Source organism: Cheilinus undulatus, linkage group 2 (assembly GCF_018320785.1).
Source record: "Cheilinus undulatus linkage group 2, ASM1832078v1, whole genome shotgun sequence".
Lineage (NCBI taxonomy): Eukaryota > Metazoa > Chordata > Actinopteri > Labriformes > Labridae > Cheilinus > Cheilinus undulatus.
In genome coordinates this window covers 29,587,321-29,612,279 of record NC_054866.1, presented here as the reverse complement: position 1 = coordinate 29,612,279, position 24,959 = coordinate 29,587,321, and the positions used below count along the sequence as shown (strand labels likewise).

The following is a 24,959-nucleotide window of genomic DNA, read 5'->3' as shown; positions in this document are numbered from 1 at the left end:
TGGATCAAGTCCAACATGGAATAAAATGTAATTCCTAGTCTAGAAGAAGAAAAACGTAGTTCTGTGGTTTGTCTCTTTTGTTGTGATGATAAATAGGTCAATAACAGTTAAAAAAAAAAAGATATTTCAATATCAGTTAATTATTGGCAAATATGACCAATCACATTTGACCAAATAAATCAGTGGTTTCTCAACTGGTGGGTCTGGACCCAAAAGTGGGTTGCAAGCTCTTCCCAATGAGTCGTGAATGTGTTCCAGGGGCCAAAGGACAGCATTTGGCCCAACATCAGCAGTAATAATACCTAACATGAACATTTTATATTTTTTAATTGTGTTTATTTTCATATCTGATGTTTTATTCTTGTATTTTGAGAGCAAGCTAACTGTCAGGATCCTTGCTGTGTCAGCATACTTGGGCAGGAAACTGAATCTGATTGTGAAATAAGATGGATGCATGTATGTCCTTCTGTAATGATGTGTTTGTTTTGTTCTGGCTCCTTGTTTAAATGTTGTTGTCTTTTTTTATTAAGGGTCCAAACTGCAACATTATTAATGAAAAAATACAAGTGGTTGAACATGTTCTACAATTTGGGTTGCAGTTTCTTTTTAAGGAGATGTGGTGGGTCCTGAATCCTGACCAGTTGAGAACCACTAATTTAACTACTTAGTAGGGGACAGCCTGGCTTAGTGTGTTCCAGTCCCCTAAAATCAGTGATTTCTTTTAATAAAAATCCTCAAGGTTTGCCAAGAAGGTCTTGTTTGGCGAGAGTAGGAATCTACATGCTTAAACAGTTACACATATCTTACATTACTTTTCATCCCTGAATAGTTGTCTTTCTTTGGTTGGAATGCTTTTTTTCTGCTGATCAGATATGTAAAGACATGAAAAGATTGCCTGCAAAACGGCCTCTGAATAAAGAGCAGTTAGAACTGAGTCTCTGAACACAAGAATACTGAAAGGAGGCATGTAGAAGTCCACTTATTGATATTTCTATTTGTTCAAACGTAGAATTATATACATATTTTTCTACAGCCCATCGGGCAGTTCACAGAGTATACAGGCCAGTGTTTGGCACAAAATGGCAAATATTCAGTAGTTGTGCATTAAATCATTGTGGAGACAGATAAATGTATGCAGCAAAAGAGTATTTATATAGATGTACTTACAGGGACAGAAAGTATTGCATAGTGTTGTATCATGTCATGGTTACTGTATATCATGTTACCTCATCATCTCGTCTCTCATGTAATGGTATCGTATTGTATCATAGTATTATCTCTTATCTTATCTCTATTGTATGGTGTAACAACTATCTTAGAAGACTAAACTTAGAAGAGTCAGCTACTTGTCCATAGCATCGATCGTCTATTTGGTTTGACAGAGGTGTGTTTTATTGCTTATGAGCCCAGCTTGTGTTGTAGAAAATCGTATTGCTTTAATTTCCAGACTCACAAAATCAGTCATTGTACATGCTTAGGATAGATATTATGCATGGAGACTTATTGTGGACAGTACAGTGTTTTATAAACTACCAAAAAGAAAAAATCCATCATCATCAAGTCTACATCTGAAGAGAAAAACAGACATGCTCCCTTCTCAAAGAAAACATCAAATACCTGACTCACATGTTCTTCTCCCTCTCTCTGTTCTCTTCCACAGGTAACCGTTTCTTCCTGACCTCATTTGGCGCTCTGTATATCTCAGAGGTCCAGAAGGAAGATGCTCTGTCCACCTACCGCTGCATCACAAAGCACAAGTACAGTGGAGAGACTCGCCAGAGCAATGGAGCCCGGCTCTCTGTTATGGGTAAGTAAAAAACCTACTGTCCTCCTTATTATTTTCTCTATAAACTTACAAAACAAGAGTCTGTCTTAGGGGTGGGATAAGAGAACTGGCCCCAGGTGAGAACTGTTTCTAATTGGTTCAATCCATTGACATCATTTACATTTAATATTAACAAGTCCCTTATTGATGCCTTACTACCGCATGCCTTGAAAAACAGTCTTGCGAGAGGTAGTCAGTAAAGTGTGATGGTCATGACTCACTGGAGGTGGCGTATATCTTGTTCAGTGTTTAGAGAGAAAGAGACTCAATTTGAGTTGTTTACAGTGAAAACCTATACAGTCTACTTTCCAAAAAGAAAATTCACAGGAAGGAATCAACAAGGGAATCGATAAAAAATTGAATTGATAAGAATAATCGATAATGGCATCGATATCACTAAAATCTTACCAATTCCCACGCTAATCTGCCTTGGTTTCAAGGGTGCATAATTTGGCATTTGGAGAAATTTGCTTCTTTCTCTTTTGTTCAATTGAATGGGTGCAAAGAGGTGGTTAGCTTAGGCAGCCAGCATAGATCTGTCAGAGGGGACACAACAAGAAACAAGCTTAAATGCTGATGAAATAAGCCACTGTTGATACAGGAAGATACCACCCAACTAGTTCTTGGCTAGGCCCAGTCTCTCCAGTACAATTAGGACACACAACATCATTAAAACAATATTATTTCTTTTTTACACTGCAGTCTCTGTAATACATCTGATTTTTAACTTTTGGTCCATCTTTATTTTTTATGCAAAATTGCATGTAGAATCTCAATTCTTTGTAGCACAGTCAAGTTATAGGCATCTGTTTACAACTCAGACTATATAGAAAACATGCGCTGCAAGGATGTCAGATGAATGTATCTAAAGTTATATGACCACAAAGACCAAGTAAAAGAAAAGAACAGAAAGTGAATCTCATAGAACTTAATACAAATCAAAACCCAGATCAAGTGCTTTTTCCACATCTGCTTTTTCAGTTCCTCCAGGCCTTGTCTATCAGGAGAAAAAAATAACTTTCTAAAAAACACACAACTGAAACTATCATTGTTATTTATCTCTTTAAAACCAATTCACATTTGTCCACATGTGAAATTTCAGTGCATGAATTCATATTAGGAGCGCAAACATCCTCTTTTCGTTATTTGGGTGATAGAGGACTGTTTTTTCCTTCCTTTTCAAACAGGCATTTTGTGTCTTGTTGATCTTTGGTTGGCCCTGAGTGGTTGCTGCTGCCAAGAAACCAGTAGAAGAAGTAACTGGAGCATTGTGATTGACCAACCGGCTAATAGGGAGTTGTTTTCTTTTACATACGGTGTCAAAAATGGAGGACTGATGACAACACTGACAAATTTTACATTGCAAAAATTTCACAAATAGTCATATTATAATGGATTTAGCTATGTGGATTTGTAGTATCCAAGCTTTGAATAAACACCATGCGTTACACCTGGATTAAAAATGTTCTGTGAGGGATATAAACACCAGGAGCCATGTCTAGATTGGCAAAAAGGTAAACTTCAGATCACAATGTACTCCACAGGTTTCTGAGACGTTGTAAACATCATGCTACTGCTTTGGATTGTCTGCGATCTAGCAGGGTTTGGAAGGTTTAAAGATTAGAATAATGTATCCATATACTAGCACTAGCTTCATATTTAATGTATCTACCAATGGAGGTAGGCTTACTTAATAACTCCTACTTTTCTTGATATTGGTATACATTTTCTTCAACGTTTCTTAAATTGCATGACTGTCTTCTCTTTCAGACCCTACGGAGTCCACCCCGTCAGTGCTGGACAGTTTCCAGTCCGGTGAGGTGCAGGTGGGGCACAGCGTGGAGCTGCCCTGCATCGCCTCCGGATACCCAAACCCCACCATCCGCTGGCTGAAGGATGGTCGGCCATTACCGGCAGACTCCCGCTGGACGCGGCGTATCACAGGCCTTACCATTTCAGATCTGAGGCTTGAGGACAGCGGCAACTACATCTGTGAGGTCACCAACAGCTTCGGCTCCAAAGAAGTGACTGGTCACCTCAATGTCATAGGTGGGTAAAGCACTAAGTAATACATCTAAAGTAGTAAACACCTCTTTGATCTATCTCCCCTATCCTCCATTCACTACACTGACAACTACAGATGGAGCTAAAGAGTGAGATGGACATGGGTAATGAATGTGATGTCAGGTCATGAATAAGCATGAAGGAGATATCATTTAAGCTCTGTTGCCTTACCCAGACCCCTTGCCTCCTGCATGCCCTCTCACCTCTCCTTTCAACTCACCGTCTTCTTGACCGAGCATGATTTTGATCTCCAAGGACGGCTCGTGCCCCTGCTTTGTTCTCAGACTTCAGCGAAGAATGGCTGTGTTGTCAGAGCGGAACAGTAACCTTGCAGGCTCCATCGCTCTGTTTACTGAAGATGTGAGAGAGGGAATGAAGGATAATTTCAAAGTACGCTTCATATTAATGAAAGGGATGGTAGGAGTAGGTGATTATTGAAAAAGATGCAGAGCTAAGGTTTGATATGGTTAGGTAAAGGGTGAAGTTAGTGGACACTGGGGCAGACTGGCCACAGGGCACATCACTGCACATCCAACAAATGTCCTATGACAGGGCATAGACAGTGGCACCCACACACTTACAGTACGTGCACTTATTGCCTGTGAAGGAAGTCTTACACATGCACTGTCACTCTCTCACACACACATACTCGCACATCCAGCAGCCTCCAGCTCTTAACACCAGCTGCTTTATTGCTCACTGACATTTCCTCCCCTTTCTGTCTTTCTGTCTTTCTGTCTTGGTTTTTCCTTGCTGCTCGGTTCACACACACACAGTCAGCCACACAAACATGCTATATTTTAGGGAGAAACATTGAAACAAATACAAGGAATAGGCAATCCTACACCACACCAAAATATGATGATTAAACTTCTTCTGGTAGGCCTTGACACACCTAGTGTTCTACCTGAATTATTACATTCTAACTTGTGAATTAAATTTCATAAAATCTGTTCTTGGATGTGTGTCCTTTTCTATCCACAGAGCCACTGCGGGTCACCTTGTCTCCAAAAAACCTAAAGACAGGCATCAGCAGTACCGTCATCCTATCCTGTGCAGTCCAGGGTTCCCCTCACTTTACTGTGTCCTGGTACCGTAACACAGAACCTGTCCTGCCTGATCAGCACTTTTCCATCCAGGGGGCTCACAATGAGACATTATTTATCTCTGCTGCACAAAAGAGACACTCCGGGGCTTACCAGTGCTTTGCCACACGCAAAGGCCAGACGGCGCAAGACTTCTCCATCATACTGCTGGAAGGTAAGGACAGGAAGTGATCCAAATGCTGTGTGCATTCATGAGTGTGTATGTAATGGAGACTGACCAGGGTTATTATGCTACTGTAAGACTTACTGGCTGTCTGTTTTTATGCTTAATTAGACTAATTATACATGGTTTTCATTACATATTTACATACACCAAGAATGCCGGAAGGTATTTTATGAATGTCTTTATTTCATACATGCAGTGGTGGGTCCCTACAGCACAGCATCTTTTCGATTTTACATACTTTAATAAAATATTATGAAGTTTTGAGTTTGAAGTTTTTATTTTATCATTGTGTCATACATACAATCTTATGTCCAGCCCAAATGGGCTTATATAAGGCCAAGAATTTAAACAAACCAGGATCAGAGTACAGAGTAATTCTTTCATTATCAAAGAACAGAAAAGAAGGATGGAGACAAAGATTAATTAATTAGTTAAATAAAGTATTTTGTCTTCTTTTTCAGGCTTTTCAGACAAAACCAGCAAGTTTAAACATATCAAATTTAAACACTCATCAGGCGATAGCAGTATGTCAGGGTTTAGACAAGCCATTTCATGAAGCAATACTTCTCTTGGGTCATCATATTTGTTACTGAGCAAACAAATGGGACTCACTTTCTACTTCTGCTATATCACACAACTCACAAAGTCTATTTTATATTATGTTTTTTAATCGACTGGTCTCAATGGCCAAAGTAAGAATACGTTTGCTATGTGTTTGCTAGAAAAGCCAAATCTGATTGATTTTCATTATTTACGGAAAAATAAGAGATCTGAGTCAGATACACATATCATTTACATTTAGTTCATACGTAGTTCATTCACTTACCAGAAATAACATTAAGTACCATAAAGATTATAGTGGCAGCCGATCCCAGTCAACTGCTGTGATCAAAATAACTATCAAGACAAATGTTTTTTCTTTGCCGATGGTGTGTCATATGTGTGAAAGAGCAAATAATTTACACATTACAAATTAGGTCAGCCCCATAAGCTTACAAATCTGCACAGCTTTATAAAGTGCCTATATTAAAACAGCTCTGTGCCTCTGTCTCCTCCTTTAGTGCAACAAGTTGTCTTACAAAGCAAGGTCAAATTTATGTATTGTTTTCTTTCTTTGACAGCTGATTTTTGTATGCAGGGAAAAAGCACTTAAGGTTTAATCAACAATTTTGACACGTTCTCATGTTTGCTGTTATGATTTTTTGTTTATGAATAAAAGCCTGTCTGTTATAGACACCTGTCTCAAATAAAGGCATTCAGAGACTGACACAAATAAACACAGGGTTTTTAATTTTTGTTTTACAATATGTGTTCAGCCACAGTTTTTAAGTTATTCCAGTAAACTGAGAGATTAACAAAACCAACCAACTTAAACTACATTATTCAGATTTAGTGAGCACATCCTCACTATTGAGAGAGGACACCACAGACAAAGCTGGATCCCTAAAGAGGAAAGTCTGTGCACCCACTGCAGCCAACAGGAGGTGGAAACAGCACTACACTTTCTAACCACCTGTCCTTCATACCATGACATCAGTGACAAGTTCTATCCACTTTTCACCAACAAACAAAAACCAATTCACCAGTATGGGCAATGAACAGAAGCTTCTGTATCTGCTAGGTGAAGTGCAAAGTATCCACTGCCCAGTGGTTAATTGGTTAGCACTGCTGCCTCACAGCAAAATGGTTTCTGGTTTGAATCCCAGTCAGAAGGGACCTTTCTATGTAGAAGTTGTTTGTTCTCCCCATGCATGCATGTGTTCTCTCCCAGTATTCTGGGTATTCCCACGGACTAATGGCATGCTTGTTAGGTTAACTGGACTCTAAATTTTTCCATGGGTGTGGATGTGAGTGTGCCTATTTTTTGTCTCTTTACATCAGGCCTGTAGTTGACTGGGGAGGGTGTACCCTGACGCTCGACCAATAACAGCCAGGATGGACTCTAGGCCCTTATGACCCCTGACTGGACAAGCTATATAGATAATGGATAGTTGGATGGAAGTTCCAGCATCTCATTTAATTGTTCCCACCTTGCATAATGCTAAAACTTATGTATATTCACCTCACATCTCTCTTTAAATGACTGTTTCCGCAGATGGCACACCCCGTATTGTCGCCTCCTTCAGCGAGAGGGTTGTAGTCCCAGGTGAACCGTTCTCTCTGATGTGTGCAGCCAAAGGAGCCCCTCCTCCCACCATCACCTGGACTCTGGATGATGAGCCAGTGGCTCGGGATCTGTCTCGTGTCCGAGCCAGCCAATACACGCTATCTGACGGCAGTACTGTGAGCCATGTCAACGTGAGCAGCCCACAGATCCGCGACGGAGGAGTGTATCGGTGCGCCGCACGAAACTCGGCTGGTAGCGCCGAGTACCAAGCGCGCATAAACGTAAGAGGTGCCTGTCTACTTTTAAATATCAGTCATACAGAGGCTTCTCAAAGCCTGACCCTTACCCCTACCCTCAACCATATCCTCTCCTGTACCCCTCTATATCTCTACCTCTCTCTCTGTTTGTGTGCTTCTGCGTGTTTTTCTCTTATTCTTATTTTTGTCAACTTATACACCTTTATGTTTATTATCTGTAGCAGTCAGTGTTTTTTTCGGCAGCTTGTTTAGTCGGTGTCTCTGCCTCATTCTGTCGTTCTTTCTTTTAGTCGGTCTCCTGTACTATTATCTCATTACAAAGCAAACACCTCGCAATTTTTAGAGGCAGACAAAAAGTAAAAAATGGAGAAACTGTAACTAAACATATGGAGAAAACTGTGACTCAAGGAGAGAACAGGAGATTAAGGGAACATGAGACAAATGAAAGAAGAAGAAACCTTAGAAGAGAGAGAAACAGATGGCCAGAAAAGAGAGAGAATAGATGAAATGAGAGAAGAGGAATGAAGAGGAGTGCCAGTGTCTGATGGTGAACTCTGGTGACAGGACTGGTGATGTCACTGTCGTCTGAGACTACAAGGATGAAGAGTGACACCAATGGACAGGGCTGGATCTCTCCTCTCTCTCTCTCTCTCTCTCTCTCTGTCCTGTGGTGGGTTGTGTAGTTGTGGTATGTGAGTCTGCTCTAAGGAGACATGCCAGAATGATCATTGGAGTGAGAACGAGCGCTATTGCCAGAGAGCTCCAGCCCTACACACAGCTCAAACTGACACAAATACAGCCAACACACCCAGAACCAAACATGAAAAAGCAGTAACACTACTACCCTTCCCCACTTACTGAATGCGATATACTCAACTTGTCCCATTCAGTTTTGGGCCAACAGAAGGAAGCACGTGTAAACTGTATATGTGTTTGTGTGAGTTGGTGGTGGTGTGTTACTGTGTCGGGTGCTGCTGAATAATACATCTTTCAGTCGTCAGAACTTTAAAGCTCAGTGCACAGAGAGAGAGGGAGGAGAGAGAGAAGTGGGGGAAGGAGGGCAAGAAGGAGAGACAAAAAACAAAGATACAAGACGAACAACGGTGAGAAGGTCAAGAAGAAGTGACAGATGATTGAGTGATAGCTCCCAAAATTTGTCCAGGAATCTAAACACATTTTGTGTCTGCCTGTTGGCTCACAGCCTGACAATGATATAGGAGCAACATATCTAGGGAGACAAGCCTTATCTTTGCTATATTTTAGTGCAGCATCCACATTCATTTTAAAGGCAGTTTACCATTTCCCTGATATGTCTTCAGCCTTCACAGAATAGCCTTTACAAACTTAACAGCATACACTATTTTGTAATGCTTATTAGAGTTAGACTGATATAGTCGTTGGTATATATCATAGAACCTGCACAGACATAGTAATGATACCCATAAATATTGTCATACACTTTAAAATCCAGATTATAGGTCTCACCGGTATGTAAGCCACGGTCTCTTTTTGGGTATCTCCCAGTGGGAAAGATTTAAACTTTCTTCCTCACCTGTTCAGAACAGGCCACTATATGCAGTTTCTGTGCAGCTCTTTTAGAATCACCTGTGTTCACCATTAAGAGTGAGCAACTCGGCTTGCAACACTGCAGAAGATGAGCCCTCAGCCTGCTGTCATTGCTCTGAGGTGGACAGACACAGCAGACCACATTGCCCACCTTTGCTGGTCACTTTCTGCCTTTGTTGAGAAGTCCTTTCAATCAAACCAGAACTCCACAAAGTTTAATTACTTAACCATATGCCCTGTTGTCTTTACATGCAGGACTATGACCAAATGAGGAAGAAATGCTGGTTGAAATGGCACAAATACTGCAGCGGATAACTGCATATTTCACAAGAATCGTTCAAATAGTGATACAAGTATGAAATTTGGTACATGTACTCTTCAAGGTCTACTCTTTTCAAAAAATAACACTGGCCATGCAAAAATCCAAGATGGCGGTCATTTTTCAAGATGGCTGCCTTGCCTGACCACATTTTGCTTTATTTCATTTTTTAAATTGTTGCCTAATGATTTTTTAAAGATAAAAAATGTTTCTTGATAACCAGCTTCATGAGTTTTGTTTTCATTATTGTCATATAAAATTTGATTACAAAGATGGCATCCAAGATGGCCGCCATTTATTTAACATATTCATACTACTGAACATATATACATGATTTTTTGGTGTGCATATACATTTCTTGGGTTGTAGAATCCAATGGAGCCATTTTCACATTTGTACAGAACTGAGGCAATGATGAGAGCTTACAATTACAATAGAGTGAATGTCAGCACACAACCAGGGCACACTGGTGACATCACTGCTGTGTAACTCAACATGGCATGGGGTTCGGTGTCAGCTAAGGGTGTGCGGTATATGAGGTAGATGGTATAAATGATATAAATTTGGCCTACGGTAGAGATTTGGACTCTACCGTCCAATCCCGATAACACTTGATGATGTCACTTGTCTCAGTGTGACAATGACAGAGACCACAGAGCTGGAGGAGCTGGTTTTAAAAGAACGGTGCTACGTAGAGGTGGGCGGTAAACCGGTATTACAGTTTTTCTCAGTCGCTTTGGTACATTTCTCAGATCAGAATTGAAATTCTCAAAACTACTTGTTCAGTCTTCACATCATTGTGTCACTTGTGCACATCAAAAAAGCAGTTTCTCTTTTTTTTTTGAACAAGTTGCAAATGCTTTGGTACATCCATGCAAATTATTATGTACAGTTCTCTGTGGTTTCCTACAGTATCAGTTGCTTATGTAATGTTGATCAAAATGTATTATAATGGGTCTTAGTTCATCGCATAAGTCTTTACATGCAAAATGGTTGAACATCTTGTCATAATATGTCAAGCATATTTCTATGCATTTTCATTAGACTTTTTTTTTTCCCTAAATCTGTCCTGAATTGGTAAATTGCTCCCAGGTGAATCTTGACTTTCTCTAACAAAAGGAAATATGTGAAGCAGTAGATCAACCAATGATCAAGGAATTTGATTGAGGAGAATTTGATGACTGAGGAATTTTCTCAGCATGGAGATGGAAAGTATATGATCGCCAGCCACATACACAGATGACCCTTCTGGCTGCCATGGATGCAGCTTGTGGTGACATCACAGCAGATACCTGCAGAGGCTGGATAAGACACTCTAAAAGATTCTTTCCATGCTGCATCACAAGAGAAGGAATTCGTTGTGATGTGGATAAGAATTTGTGGCCAAACAGACAGGAACATCTGGAGGTGTAGGAAGACTGCACTGTATTTCCTACAGCACTGCATGTACAGTTTTTCCTAAGAAGACTGTCCTATGTTCACATTTCTACTTTTGATTTTTTGTTTTTTTCTTTGTGCTATGCAGTACTGTCTTTTCTTTTCTGTATCGCAATGACATCGTCAACAAATTACAGTACAAACAGTAAAAGCAGAAAAGTGAATCTTGTCCAGTCTCTTGCAGTCAATCTCCCACATACACTAAGGTGTAGCTTACAATTTACAATAATTGTCATCAAAACTTTAGCCATAGTTTACATCAGAACATTCCTCCAGAGTGCACTGTTATATTGACAACATGACTAAGCAATCTGATTGTCTTAATCGTACACAATGACACAAGGACTTGTCATTCTGATGGCACTGACATGTTCATTGACACAGATATTTACTTTTGAGAGATGAACTAAAGATTTTGAGCAAAAGACTGGCTTTTGCAGGTAATCCATGGTGTTTTGCTATTTGTACGAATTGTTTTGAGAAATGCACTTACTGTTTTGCAAATGTCGAGGATGATTTGAGAAATGTACCAAAGCGACTGAGAAAAACTGTGATGCCGTCCCACAGCTGGCAGAGAGAGTGAGTTGTGACACACAGCTCAGGCTGAGTCAAGTCAATCGCATGTTTAGCTCTAGCATTACGTGTAGCCAGATAACTAACTGAATGTCAAGGACTCTTGCCACTGTAACTAGGCACAGTTAGCAGGCAAAAACGTGTTTTTTCCTCTCAAAGTCTAATGGCTATACCACAACAAAGTCACTGTACTGTCTCTGTCAGCCTGCCTGGGGCTGTAACACAAGCTAAGTGCTGCTTTGGCTGATCTCAGCACCCAGCACTGCAGCTCTTCCTCTTACAACTTCATACACAACTGTTTAAAAGTCTATTTTAACTTATGACTTTCTTTTCTAAGTCCACAGTGAGTCAAAGATCCAGGCTGCGATGTTAAATGAGGTCAGAAAAGCTGCTGTAATCTAGCCGTATTCTCCGGTACAGCAGCCAAAGCTAAGCTAATTCAATGCTAGACACAGTACTTCCGTCAAGCGCTTCAAATAAGTCTGCGGCTGTTATTTTTGAAAATATGTGTTTTAAGCCAGGATATGTATAGATCTGTGTATTGTTTCTTTGTTGGATAAATAAATTTGGAAGACAGGATCAAACAAAATAGGCAATTTTTTTTTAAAGATTTGTTTTTGGGCCTATTCGTGCCTCTATTTGGTTAGAGGAGGACAGTGGATAGACTCAGAAACAGGGGCGAGAGTGGGGGAGAGACATGGGGCAAAGGACCTCGGGCCGGATTCGAACCTGGCGCCCCGGGCAATATTTTTAAATGAAAATATATGTTTCATGGCAGACATCCTTAATGCCATTTTGATGCACCAGTTCAGGTAGCCTTTATGGTTATTGGAACAAATCCATTAGATTATCTGACCCGAAAAAGGTAGGATTACACACAAAAATCATTTGTCTATCTCTATTAGAAGCTGAGATATGGCGAAATCTGTCTTTTGTGGCAGCCATCTTGGACGCCATCTTGGTTAAAGTCTAATACGCAACTGTCATGGACAAATTTACTTTTACTTGCCATTTTAGTGTCCAAAAACCTAGACTTGGACAATGATTGTGTTTTTTTTTTTTCTTCAAATTTTTTACTCATTACAATGGGGCTTATTGTGATGTGTCAACCATCTTGGAAAACGGTCGCCATCTTGGATTTTTGCGTGGCCAGCATTATTTTTGAAAAGAGTAGACCTTGAAGAGTATATGTACCAAATTTCATGCTTGTATCACTATTTGAACGAATATTTCACTTATCTGCTCCACTAAAACCCCTAATCTGACTTGCCATAAAGACTGTTTTCTGTATCTACTGCATTTAGGTAACAAACCCCTGCTTGAATAGTCTGCAATGCTATTTTTCACAGCAAGAGCAGTGGAGTGACCACTGTGAATTGGATTAGATTTTTAACAGAATTAGGTCTCATGCAATACATCATAACAGCAGCTGAGCTTGCTGTTATGATGGTGTATGTCTAAGCACTTTAAACTGGTGTGTTGGTTGTACTGGTAGATATAAGCATATAAATGTAGGGACTAAAACTGTAGCTTGCCCACATAATGTCATGGTCTGTTTTCTAATTTTTCAGCAATATGAAGTCTTTACATTCCAATAACAATGCTGGGGTTACAAATAAACAGCATCATCACTTAGTTTTTTCCAGGACCCTCTAAGTACATAGTTAAAAAATACTCCCATCCCTAGTATCTGCTAAAACTTTTAACTGAGCATAGTGTAGAATGGTTTGATATTGTGACATAGATAATCTGAAATAATCTGGAATTTTCATATGTTATTATTGGCTATAATGTCAGAAATCTATAAAATCCCATCCTTTAAACTGTTATCAGGATCTGGCCAGTGGAAATGCTAATTTACCATTATAACACATTGTCAAAAAAAGATTATAGTCTCTCATTAACTGAGAGTCTGACTGACTTTATACTGCAAAAGATATTTATCATTGTTCAGCTTTACAGAAAGAAAGGTGCTGCTTAAAGGCAGCTCTTCAGACAAAGTTTGTATAGGGGATAGTGTGCACTGCCATAGTGTTCCTCTGATAGTGACACAACATCAAAGATGGACTGGTCAGTGAAAAGATCATAGCTCTACAGATGGGTACAGTTGCTCCATGAAAATTAGTGGGTTTAAGGTAAATATAGGCAAAAAACAATGCTTGCTCGATTGTGCACTAAATCAAAACTTTTTGTGAAGCGTTTGTTTTTCACCTAGAATACCTTTGTGCTTGGCACTATTTTGCAATGCAAGCTTCAACTACATGTTCTTCTGCCCCAACGTGGCTGATCAGCTGTTTCGGTCTGCAACTCTGTCAGAGACAAAAAAAACAAACTAAACTAAAACAATACTACAAAGACTGATTTCAAATCAAGTGATGATGATGATGCGCCATTTACTGTGGCTAAAGAAGATACCTTTTTCACATGGAGTATACAGAGGAGCGATCTTTGCAGATGGAGGCTCAGAGGGAAGAAAGAGAGTGGGAGGAACTTTAGCGGAGACTCTCCTGGCAAGCAGGAAAGATCCCAGCTTACCTGCTGTCGTAGGTGTGCAAACTGTGAGCCCATGCCCGTGAACCAAGAGAGCAACTTTGGTCATGAGAGGGGCTTACCAATACTACTTTAGGACATTTCTGATCAAGGATCATCGATCAGTTCACAGATGCCTGCAGTCTGCCTCACTCTTCATCCAGACTAACTAATGGCTGATTATTAGACAAGCTACAGTTGGCAAGATATGTCTACTTTATGAAAACAATGTTTTAGCGGTTGAAGTGGAACACTGAGCTGAAATAACTAGTTTTAGTTTGGTTTCTTATTGTTGTGTCTGTTAAAGCCCTTCGAACCAAACAGCTGATCAGATAATATAATGCTGAGGTGGAAGAACATGTAGCCAAAGCTTGGATTGCAAAATTGTTCTAAACACAGAGGCCTTCTGGGTGAAAATTAAAATACTTCTTCATTATATTGTACAACTGAGCCAGCATTGTTTTTTGTCCATTTTTACCTAAAACTCTCTAATTTACATGAAGCAACTGTATCTGTCTGTGGTGCTATATAGTCTCACATCTGCACTAAGGGGCAACACACACTGAAATCTCTGGAGGCTAATGCCACTACTTTTGCCCAACCTCAAAAATACCAAAATATCCCTTTAACTTGAGTACTGACCATAAGGCTCTTCTCAGCTGAAATGGTAAATTCAGGTGCAAACTGAAACGATATCTGATGGAAGAACAAAGACAAAAAATAAAAATTGACCTATCATTATCCATAAAAAATGTCTTAATTGAGCTCAGATGTTTTTAGCCATAAAGGAAATAATAGCATATTTTACTCCACTTGCGCAAACACTGTCATGAGGTACCATAAGATGCTGAGATGCTCAAAAAATAAAGTACTATACACATGTATAACCTATTTGTCATCTTATCCAAGCACTTGAATGTACTTTTTTACTATAGAGCCTTAAGTATAAAATTAATTCAATATAAAGTCAAGTGTCAGTGTTGTAAATCTTACTTGCTTTCTCTCTCTCTTCCTCTGTCTGTTTACACTATTTGAGTCAGTTTCATGAAGTGTTGCTTTGTTTAAATGCCACACATCAAATGAATTTGCTATCGCTAGTCCAATCTGACCTATAAAGAAGAACACCATTGTTGGTGCTCTAAAATCTGGAATGACTCCTTTGTCTTTGTTTGTTACTTTGAGGAGAATTTGAACTTTTAAAGACACATTCCCCTGCCTTAGCCTCAAACTTACTCAAACTTCCAGCTGTTTTTTTTCTTTTTTCTTACAGCTTTTAAAACAGCTGAGTTATGATAATGCACTAGAGTTTATAATAAAAACATACACTGGTGGCTTAAACTGCAGCACAAAAAATAACAGCTGGGTCAGCATTAGTTGGACAGCTCATCTCTTGAGGCAATAATCAGAACCTTTTTGAAGCTGCTTTTACCATTAGTAACCTATCTCTCTTTGTACACCTCTATTTTCGTTCTTTCTCTTCTGTCTCTTCCCCTCTCCCCAAATTCCCTCCCAATCATCCCTCCCACTTTATTCCTAAAATTCCAACACCTGTTTCTGACACTGTCGACTAATGATCTTCTTGTCCTCCTCTGTTTTCTTCTTCTGGTCAACCTTACTCTCTCTTCATCTCTCTCCACTTCTGCCCATGACTCTGTTTCTCTATCTAACTCACTATCAGGTCCTCCGAGGATCAGGCCCATGAAAAACATCACTGCTGTGGCAGGAAGAAACACCTTCATAAACTGCCGTGTGATTGGATATCCCTACTACTCAATCAACTGGTACAAGGAGGGACTTCTGCTTCCTGACAACCATCGTCAGGTGGAGTTCTTGTTTTTTGCTTTCTGCTCATGGACATAAGAAAAAGTGACATGACCTTTTTTTCAGGATTATATAGACGAGCACTGTGTAGACACAGAAATGTCCCTGTACAAATACTGTTTATGTAGGTTTGTGTAGAGTATTTTCATTTTGTTTTATTGTATTTTATCTGTGTAATGTTATTACCTCCTCCAAGGAGGTTATGTGATCGGGTGGGTTTGTTAGTTTGTATGTTAGTTTATTTGTTAGTTAGTTTGTTTGTTTGTTATCAACATAACTCAAAAAGTTATGGAGGGATTTTGATGAAATTTTCAGCAAATGTCAGAAATGGCATAAGGAAGAACTGATAAGATTTTGGGACTGATCCAGATCACCATCTGGATCCAGGAATTTTTTAAAGGATTCTTTACTATTGGGAGATAGGGCTAATGGCAAAGGGTTGGTTACCACTTTACACCAGGAGATGGCAGACATGAGTAACTTCACTCCCAGCAGCATTTTGGGCGTGATTCTATTCAAAGTTTTGGAGTTTATAGAGGAGATGAGTCGGAGCTTAACAGAGAGAAAGACAGCGAATTGTAGTGAGAATACTCACAATGCTGGGAGGAATAGAGGAATATTCACCCTCTGCCATGACTTCCAGTCATCCAGTTAGACCATGGGTGAGACTCTCAGTGCATCTGTTGGCACCAGCAGGCAATGCTTCCACCATGACAGTCCACCTGAAGCAAAGCCAATGCTTTGCCTCACCATGTTTCCACCTCAATGGGGCGGGAGTAATCGGCGAATGCCGTGGTGGGGGGCACATGGGGACGGATTTAGGAATTTTTGAAAGAATTCTTCGCTATTGGGAGATAGGGCTAATGTCGGAGTTCTGCGCTCTCCAAGTGCTTTTCTAGTTTTAATCATATAATTGACCCTGAATGTATTTTTATAATCTTAGAGATAGTAATGTTAAATATCTTTCATGTTTTTATTTGTCTTGAAACAATTTCCTTATGAAAAATAATTAAAATTCAATAAACAAAATTCCTGAAGCAGCCATCTTCCTTTGACATTAGGCTCAAGGTGGAAAGCTTAAATGCTGTTATCATTTCATGCTGTTGTATAGGTTATTAGTCATAGAAATGTTAGGTTATGATAAATGGTTTCATTTGATTTTTTCTGGTTTAGATGCAACTACAAAGATTATGGAACTGAAAATCCATAGAGAGCTTGAACTTAATTTCATAATACAACAAAACATGTTGGTAACCCATTAGCTTCTAAACTGATGTTAGCATTCATCCATGTCAGATAACATTTACATTGTCTGACAACGTTTTTACGAAACGATGAAAAAGGTTTGTATTGATAAAGATACTGTTATTTCTGAAGTTGTTTATTTAGGCCTAAGGTAAACTCTCTAGATTTGTTAACACTTTAGCTCAATCAGTAATCTCCATTGTTATTTTCACATTGTTGTATCATCACAGCCATTGGTGGAACAAATGTTTTACTTAGGGTTGTTCTGATTCCAATACCAGTATCTGAAATATGTCCAATACTGCTTAAAATGTAGGTATTGGTATCGACAGGTACAGACTTCCTGCAACAATCTGATACCTTTTGGTTTAGCTTTATATTTTGCTCCATTTAGCCATGCTAAATATTAGCACCATAAACCAGAAATCAATTCTTCTTCGCTACTGGAAAACACTGCATGCAAGGGCTACCGTTTTCAGAGCAGCATAGAAGAACCAAAGGACCCACTGCATTAGGAAAGAATAGTGGTTGTGTGACAGTTTTTCTCTGAATATGATCATTAAAATGCCTTCCAGACCGGCACTGTTATACACGACAAAAAGTGACACAGTTTATCAAAAGTTAGATAACTTTTGAACCATACATCGCCACCTCTTACTTGTTTTTCGTCTTGAAGCTAGCCGCTGTGTCGACCCACTGACGCTATTGATGCCTCTGAATCCCTTGTGGCAGCATTTTCAGCAAGCCTGGAGCTCGTGTGACTTTTGGAGACTATAATGATTATATCCACACCAGTAAACCCGATATGGAACGTCTTTTAATCACTTTAATCGAATTACAATCATGTATTACTGCTAGCCCGAATGCTGATTCAAATGCTAACTGCCATAATTGTTTGGGCCTGTCAGTTGCAGGCTGTTCTGTAATCACATCATGCTGCCTGAGCAGAGCATAAAGGTGAGAGAGGGAGAGATAGAGAGCCTGTGATGCAAGCCCTTGTATTATTATTATTTTAATATTCAGGAGTAAAACTCAGTAATCAGCAGAAAAAAATCTTTAGGGTCACAGAGATGCTGTACATTTTGATTATATTTGCTGAGCCATGTTCTGAGTCAAATAAAGGTCTAAAATAATTTGCTAGTCTGCACAGTCAGTCCAGAAAGTTCACAACAGTATTGCATCAGTACTCGGTATCGGTCAACACTCAACACCTTGGTATTGGTACATCCTTAGTTTTAATTTTGCATAAGCATTATGATAGAATTCTTTTAGCTGTTAACTTAAGAATTGCATTTTGATGTCATGATTTCTTAAATTTCTTGGTGTGCTCTGATGTTGTCAAAATTAGATTTGCACATACTAAGTAAAATTGTGATAAAACGCTCAATAAATAATTTATACAATGGTATTTTGGTAAGAAAGACCTATTCTAGGGTTTTATCAATGAAACACTTAAATGGATGTTGATCTCTGACAACAGTCTGTTAACAATTTTTTTTTACATGGGTCTTGGGGGGACTCAGCTTCTCTTCTTCAAAAGTGGGGGGGGCTCCAAGGAAAAACGGTTGGGAACCTCTGGACTAAATGATTTTGTGGCTGATAAGGGACAGCAGGAAGCAGGGAGTGGGTGTTTCTTACCCCTCTTGCCTATCAGCCCTTTCCATGACATTCCAAAGGCATTTATTGAAACGCCAAGGTAGATGCACCTCAGCACCTTTTATTGATTACACCTACTTTATAATGGTTCAATTTGCACTGGAGACTATGCATCATCAGCCAAATGGTAGAGGTTGCACTCAAAGAGTGGGAATTGAGATGGGTCAGACAATTCTCTGAAGGAAAAGCAAACACAGGAAATTTTCTATGCCCCAATAATTCCCATGTGTTGATCTTTGCTCTATTTCTGTTTATATTCACAGGACTATATGCCATATGTTCAACAACGTCAAAAAAATCACCTTAAATATAACATTACTCATGTCTGTGCAGGTGGTGTTTGAAAACGGCACACTGAAGCTCAGCGATGTTCAAAAAGGATTGGACGAGGGTGCTTACGTCTGCAGCGTGCTCATCCAGCCACAGCTCTTCATCACACAGACTGTCTATGTCACCGTCAAAGGTCAGTCACATTCAGAAAGGATACATTTGTCACAGTTTTTCACAGGTTTTTGACTTCTGGCTAGTATGAACTGTCTCTTAAAACATACATAACACAGTAGGATGAATAATATTATTCACTTTTGGTTACAGATATGTGAGTTACGAGAGTCTTGCTGTGTTTTACTGTGTCAAAGGTTTTAAAACGCAGTGGAAAATGATGAATGTAAAAGGGTGATTGTAAGAGGGACAAGAGTGAGTAAGACTGGTTTAGAGCAGAGGGAGAGGAAGAAGAAAGCTGTATGCATTGCCTCTAATAACCCCTGATTAAGGGGCGGAGTGGCCTAGTGCGCTCTCTCAACCACTCAGCAATTACATAGAGCAGGAGTGCTATTGTGTGAGACATGTGTGCGCCACACAAATGCATGCATGTGTGTGAATGATTGTGTGGGTGCTTTATATATTCTGCATATCACCTTGTACGTTATTTCTCTCTGCTCACTGCTGCAGTAGCATGACATGTTTGTTTTAGGAAGTTGTCGAGTGTGAGCGTGGGTTGTGGGTGTGTGTGTGTTTTTCTTGACTTGACATTAGCAGATGTGTGAAATTTGTGGTCTCGATGGTGTTTTGCTTAAACGTGTGTATGTGTGTGGGTGTAGGTATGTGCTTGTATAAATGTGCGTTCGTCATGTCTCTGATTTAATTAGATGAATTTTAACAAGGCCCAGATTAAACCCCCAGATGTCTCAGCTGTAGCCCCCCCCCAACCAAGAGCACCTCCATCCTTCCCTCCTACCCCCCCGGCTTTAAACCAGCACCAGCACCTCCGCCGCTCTCCATAGCAACACCGTTCTTCCCCCTGCGGATTGAGCTCTAATTAGAGCAGCTATTATGGGCTGGCTTTAGCAGGGCAGGGTGGGGTTGGAGTGGAGGGGTTGGTTGGGGGCACAGGCGGCTACAGAGTGGGCTAGTGACTGACTGGGGTGGTATAGAAGCTTTGGAGGTCCAGGTTTAGGTCAGACAGAAAATAAACCAGTAATCTATGCATGAGGTTGTCATTATCCTCCCTCTCTTTCACTCCACCTGTTCACCCCTCATTCAACCTCTCTGTCCTTTGAATACCCCTGACTCTTCAAATCTGTATGTCTAACCATATATCCCCTGAGTCTTCACATCTCTCTTCCACTTATCGTCGTCTTATTCATATCAGCCTCAAATCTCTGTCCTCACCTCCTATTCACCCTGCTCTTTTAAACACCTCTAACTTTTTTTCTATTTTTACACTACCTCTTTGCCTTGTTCTGTCCTCTCTTCTTCTTATTTACCCTTTATTTCACCCTGTTGCCTGTCCTTGCCTCCCCTCTCTCCTTTTCAGCATGTATTTCTTCTACTTGATCCACCTCCGCTATCTCTTTTACTCATCTTCTTTCATCTCATTCCTCTGTTTTCCTCCCCTTTGTCTCTTCTGCATTTCTATTTACTCTCCATATTTGCACATTTTACAATATGTCATTTGCTTACTTCACCTGTCTCTCTTATCCTCTCCTCTTCCAATCTCAGTTCCCCCATTGATCCAGCCATTTGACTTTCCTCCAACTTCCATCGGTAAATTGATGTACATCGCCTGTGTGGTGTCATCCGGAGACATGCCCATACGCATCACGTGGCGCAAAGACGGGCAGGAGATCGTAGCCTCCTCTGGCATCACCATCGACACAAAGGAGTTCATGAGCTCCCTGCAGATCTCCAAGGTGTCGCTCAAACACAACGGCAACTACACCTGCATCGCCAGTAACGATGCTGCCACTGTCAGCACAGAGAGACAGCTCACAGTTACAGGTGGGTAAGGACGGAGGAGATGACAGAAAATATAGAGGAAATGAAGGTAGATGATTTTTTTCTTCAAGTAAAAAGATAATCTGTAGAACAAGCACAGAGTAAAGTACTTCAACAGATGTTTATTTACTTGTGTTTAAGTCCTTGTGTAAAATTTGCAGTAAAACTGCATCTCTCCTTTCCCCATGATGCAAATCAGCAGCATCTTCCAATAGACGGCCCTTAAAAATCAAAGCAGTTCTGTGATTCATTCATGTAAACTTAGCAGTAGAAAGAAATACTAAATACATTTATCCATGTAGTAAACAAATGAAAACTCTGAAGTGCTTGTGCCTGAATTTTCACCTTGATGCCAGTTCATGCTTCATACCAGTATATTTCAGTGCTGTAATTTTGTCTTAACCATACTTTTTGATAGCTGATTTGACTATTAGTTTCCATGCAAGTTCATTTTCTTAAAGGATTAAAAATTTAATAAGTTTATAGAAAAAAGTACATCTGAGAAATTTAAGGCAGTGGTTCCCATTTGGCTTGGGAGTTTAAAATGTGTTTATTTTTTCTGCAGAAGTGCATAATCATATAATGGTCTGGTGCAGTCACTCAATAAGAATACATATGCAGAAACCTTTCTTATCTCTGTGTATGGCATCTTCTGGCCATTCAGAAGCCATTAAATGTAAATTAGTCAGAAAACTCTTGCTTGTTTTACTAAACGTGGTTAGTTGGTATTTGAAACTCCCTTTGCTGGAGTCCCTTAAGCCAAGAGCAGCAGTTATGATTGGTCACTACATAAGATTATATGATCACAAAGCCATAAATTTGTGCTGTGTCTCGACAGACATGACAGACTACATGGAGGCAGTTCTTTAAGTGGGAAAAATAAACATGCCCATACTCACTGTAATCATCTGAAGTCAGTGTGTCACACAATCACAGAAATCATATCTCCATGTTTTTTTTTTTTTAGCTGAACTGCAATATATACTATGCAGTGCATTCAGACAGGAGTCATGTGCCTTTCATGTTGAGTTTTGTTTGTTTTGGTTTTTTTTGCAAAATTCAAGCAGGCTTCCATGTGTTTGCACTGAGGAGAGGCTTCTGTCTAGCTCATCAGATCATTGAAGGGCTGCAGTGATGGCTGTCCTTCTGAAGCTTTATCACATCTTCACACAGGATCTCTGGATGCACTATATGTACCCTGTGTGTATATATGTGGCTATTTTTCGACAAAGAAATAACAAAAAACAAGTTATTTCTGAATAAAATCCACATGGCTTAAATTTAACAGTTTCTCTTTTAACAACAGCCAGCTATTAAGTGTCAACATGGACATGAAAAATGAAAATCAATAACATGTGTAGGGAACAAAACATAGTATTCAATTTCAAAAATGCTCCTGAGATAAGACTTACAGTATTTCCCCATTAGACTTCACATTTCAAATAGATTACCTTGTGTTCAATAAGCATGCAACTTTAGAGTCTTTTGCTGTTAACTCTGTTTTTGATGAGCACCATTTTGAAAACTTTTTTTCCTTATTAAACTCAGAAAACATTATCAGTATTTCTCAATTTGTCTTCGGGATTTCCTACACTATTCCAGTCCTGTCCTCTCTAAATAAAGGCAACATGCCCTAAATTATGTTGAAAAAATAAACCATTGTATTAGAATATGAAGAAAGAAAGAAAGAAAGAAAGAAAGAAAGAAAGAAAGAAAGAAAGAAAGAGTCTCTGCTGTGTTTGTGAGCCTCACACCTCACACCCAATTTTTTTATTATTGAATAGTATTAGTGTTGACGTCTTGTTCAGCAGCAGAATCAGCAGCAACAGGTTTTAGTGAAGCGTAAGGCTCCTCGACAGAGGTGCCTCTTCCAGTCTTGTACTGGACTGTCCAGGAGAGGTTCACATTTATTGGTATACAGAGGTGAAAATGAAGGCACACAGCAGGAAATGCACTGTGGTTTGTTTACATCTGTGACTGCTGCACGTGCAGGGTGCTCTGTGCTCCATGACATCAGTGAACAAATCTTAGAGGGCGGGACAAAAACTAAACATGACCGACTTTCTGTCAGGAGGTTGGGAAATGTTTAAGACATGTTGTTCACAATGACACAGAACCCAAAATTAAGCAACATATTTTCAGGGCACATGGGTCAGGAATCTCTACAACTGTCCGGTCAGGCTGTAATTGTGCTAAAGAGACCTTGCTTGGGTGGTGGTTTGGATGAAAGAATGCGCACAGTGCAGTGCAGCAGTGGAAGTTAAACATCTTTAAATAGGCTGCAAATATGGAATGATGTGTTAGTAATGAAGTAGTTAAAGTCCAATTCAGTTGTTATGGCATCTTTCAAATACCAAGTAGAAATGAAAAAGTACTTCACAACACTAAAACAGCAGTCACAATAAAATATATTAAAAAACATAAAAATTTGCCAAAAGATGGTCTAACACAGTTTTATAGATTATCAGATGTTTAAAACTTGATCAAAAATGACCCTGATTTTTTTAGGGGAGTAAAAGTTGAATTATTCAAGTATGCAAACAGTGCAAATCAAGCTGGCTGCTTGTATTAGTTTCCAGTCCCTGCTGCATTTACTTTGTAGAACAGAACACAACTTGGTAATTGTGTTTTGTTATTGATTGTTTTCCCCTCTTCCTGTAGTGCCTCCTCGTTGGGTAGTGCAACCCAACAACCAGGATGGGATCTATGGGAAGGCGGGGATCCTGAACTGTTCTGTTGATGGATACCCTCCTCCCAAGGTCATGTGGAAGCATGCCAAAGGTGCACTTGGTACGTAATCCATCTTTCATCCTTAACGTTTACTGTGACTGCCTCTACATTGTCCAGTGAAAATTTGATTAAAATATTGTAATGGTCAAAATACATTTTATGTCTATAGTTTATCTTAATCTCCTGTTTGCCTTTATGTCCAGCGGGTATTGGGAACCCGCAGCAGTACCACCCTGTGCCTCTGACGGGCCGTATCCAAATCATGGCAAACGGCTCTCTACTCATCAGACACGTCCTTGAGGAGGACCGTGGCTTCTACCTCTGTCAGGCCTCCAACGGTGTGGGCTCTGACATCAGCAAGAGCATGGTCCTCACCGTGAAGAGTGAGTATACAAACTCTCACAGGCTAATGTAGCAGAGTATGACTTCTTCATGGCAGAGATGACTGCAGTGAGGCCATCAGGGATGCTCCGGTGCTCCTGATTTATCAGTTTTAATGCACACATACTCGATAAGTGTGTCAAACCAATGAGCCAGCTCGCACTGCTCACACACGCGCAGGAATGCACACACACGTGTGTGCAGTGATGAACTGGCAGAGCAGAGGTGACCATGGGCATAAGAGCAAGACAATAAAGAGCAGTGAGAAAGAAAAGGGTGTGTGTGTGTGTGTGTGTGTGTGTGTGTGTGTGTGTGTGTGGGGGGGGTGTGTGTGTGAAAGGAAGTGAGAAGGCAAGCTACTCAGCCATTGATCTTTTGACTCTTGGGGTCCGTCTACAGACAATCAAAAACACTTTGAGCTTAATCATTATCTTCAATCGATCCCTGCAACCTGCCCTGACTGTCAGTAACACTCTGTGTAATGCAATGTGAAAATGCATAGCGAAACACGCATGCACTGGAATGTCAACATCAAGCAGGGCAGTACTTTAAGGCCATACCCTTTCTGCAGCATGCAGCACCATGACTTCACAATGCAGCTTCATCATGTAAAATAGATGTTGTGTTTCTACCACACGGGCACGGACACATGTAACCAGGTGCACACAAATACAACTGCTTGTTTCTGCTATCACAGGATTACCCTTCTCTCTCTCTCTCTCTCTCTCTCTCTCTCTCTCTCTCTCTCCTGCTGGTGTTAGTGTTATTGATTGAACCGTTCCTCTCCTCTGCCTCCCTCAATTCTGTCTGTTTCGCTCAGCGGAGTCGGAGGAAAAAGAGGAAAAGAGGGAGGGGGGGATGAATAAGTGATGAAAACAAAACAGCAGAGCCCCCCTCAGA

General features: G+C 40.1%; 1 protein-coding gene across 1 annotated transcript in view; it reads left to right on the top strand.

Annotated features, from left to right (window-relative positions):
- Nucleotides 1-24,959, top strand: part of LOC121522257 (Down syndrome cell adhesion molecule-like protein 1 homolog) — a 173,559-nt gene that overhangs the window by 103,143 nt on the left and 45,457 nt on the right. The window contains exons 4-12 of the mRNA XM_041806429.1: nt 1,661-1,807; nt 3,596-3,874; nt 4,874-5,149; nt 7,257-7,556; nt 15,628-15,770; nt 19,005-19,134; nt 20,673-20,951; nt 23,610-23,738; nt 23,882-24,061. Of these exons, the coding sequence (XP_041662363.1) occupies nt 1,661-1,807; nt 3,596-3,874; nt 4,874-5,149; nt 7,257-7,556; nt 15,628-15,770; nt 19,005-19,134; nt 20,673-20,951; nt 23,610-23,738; nt 23,882-24,061 (1,863 nt within the window). The remainder of the gene's footprint in view (nt 1-1,660; nt 1,808-3,595; nt 3,875-4,873; nt 5,150-7,256; nt 7,557-15,627; nt 15,771-19,004; nt 19,135-20,672; nt 20,952-23,609; nt 23,739-23,881; nt 24,062-24,959) is intronic.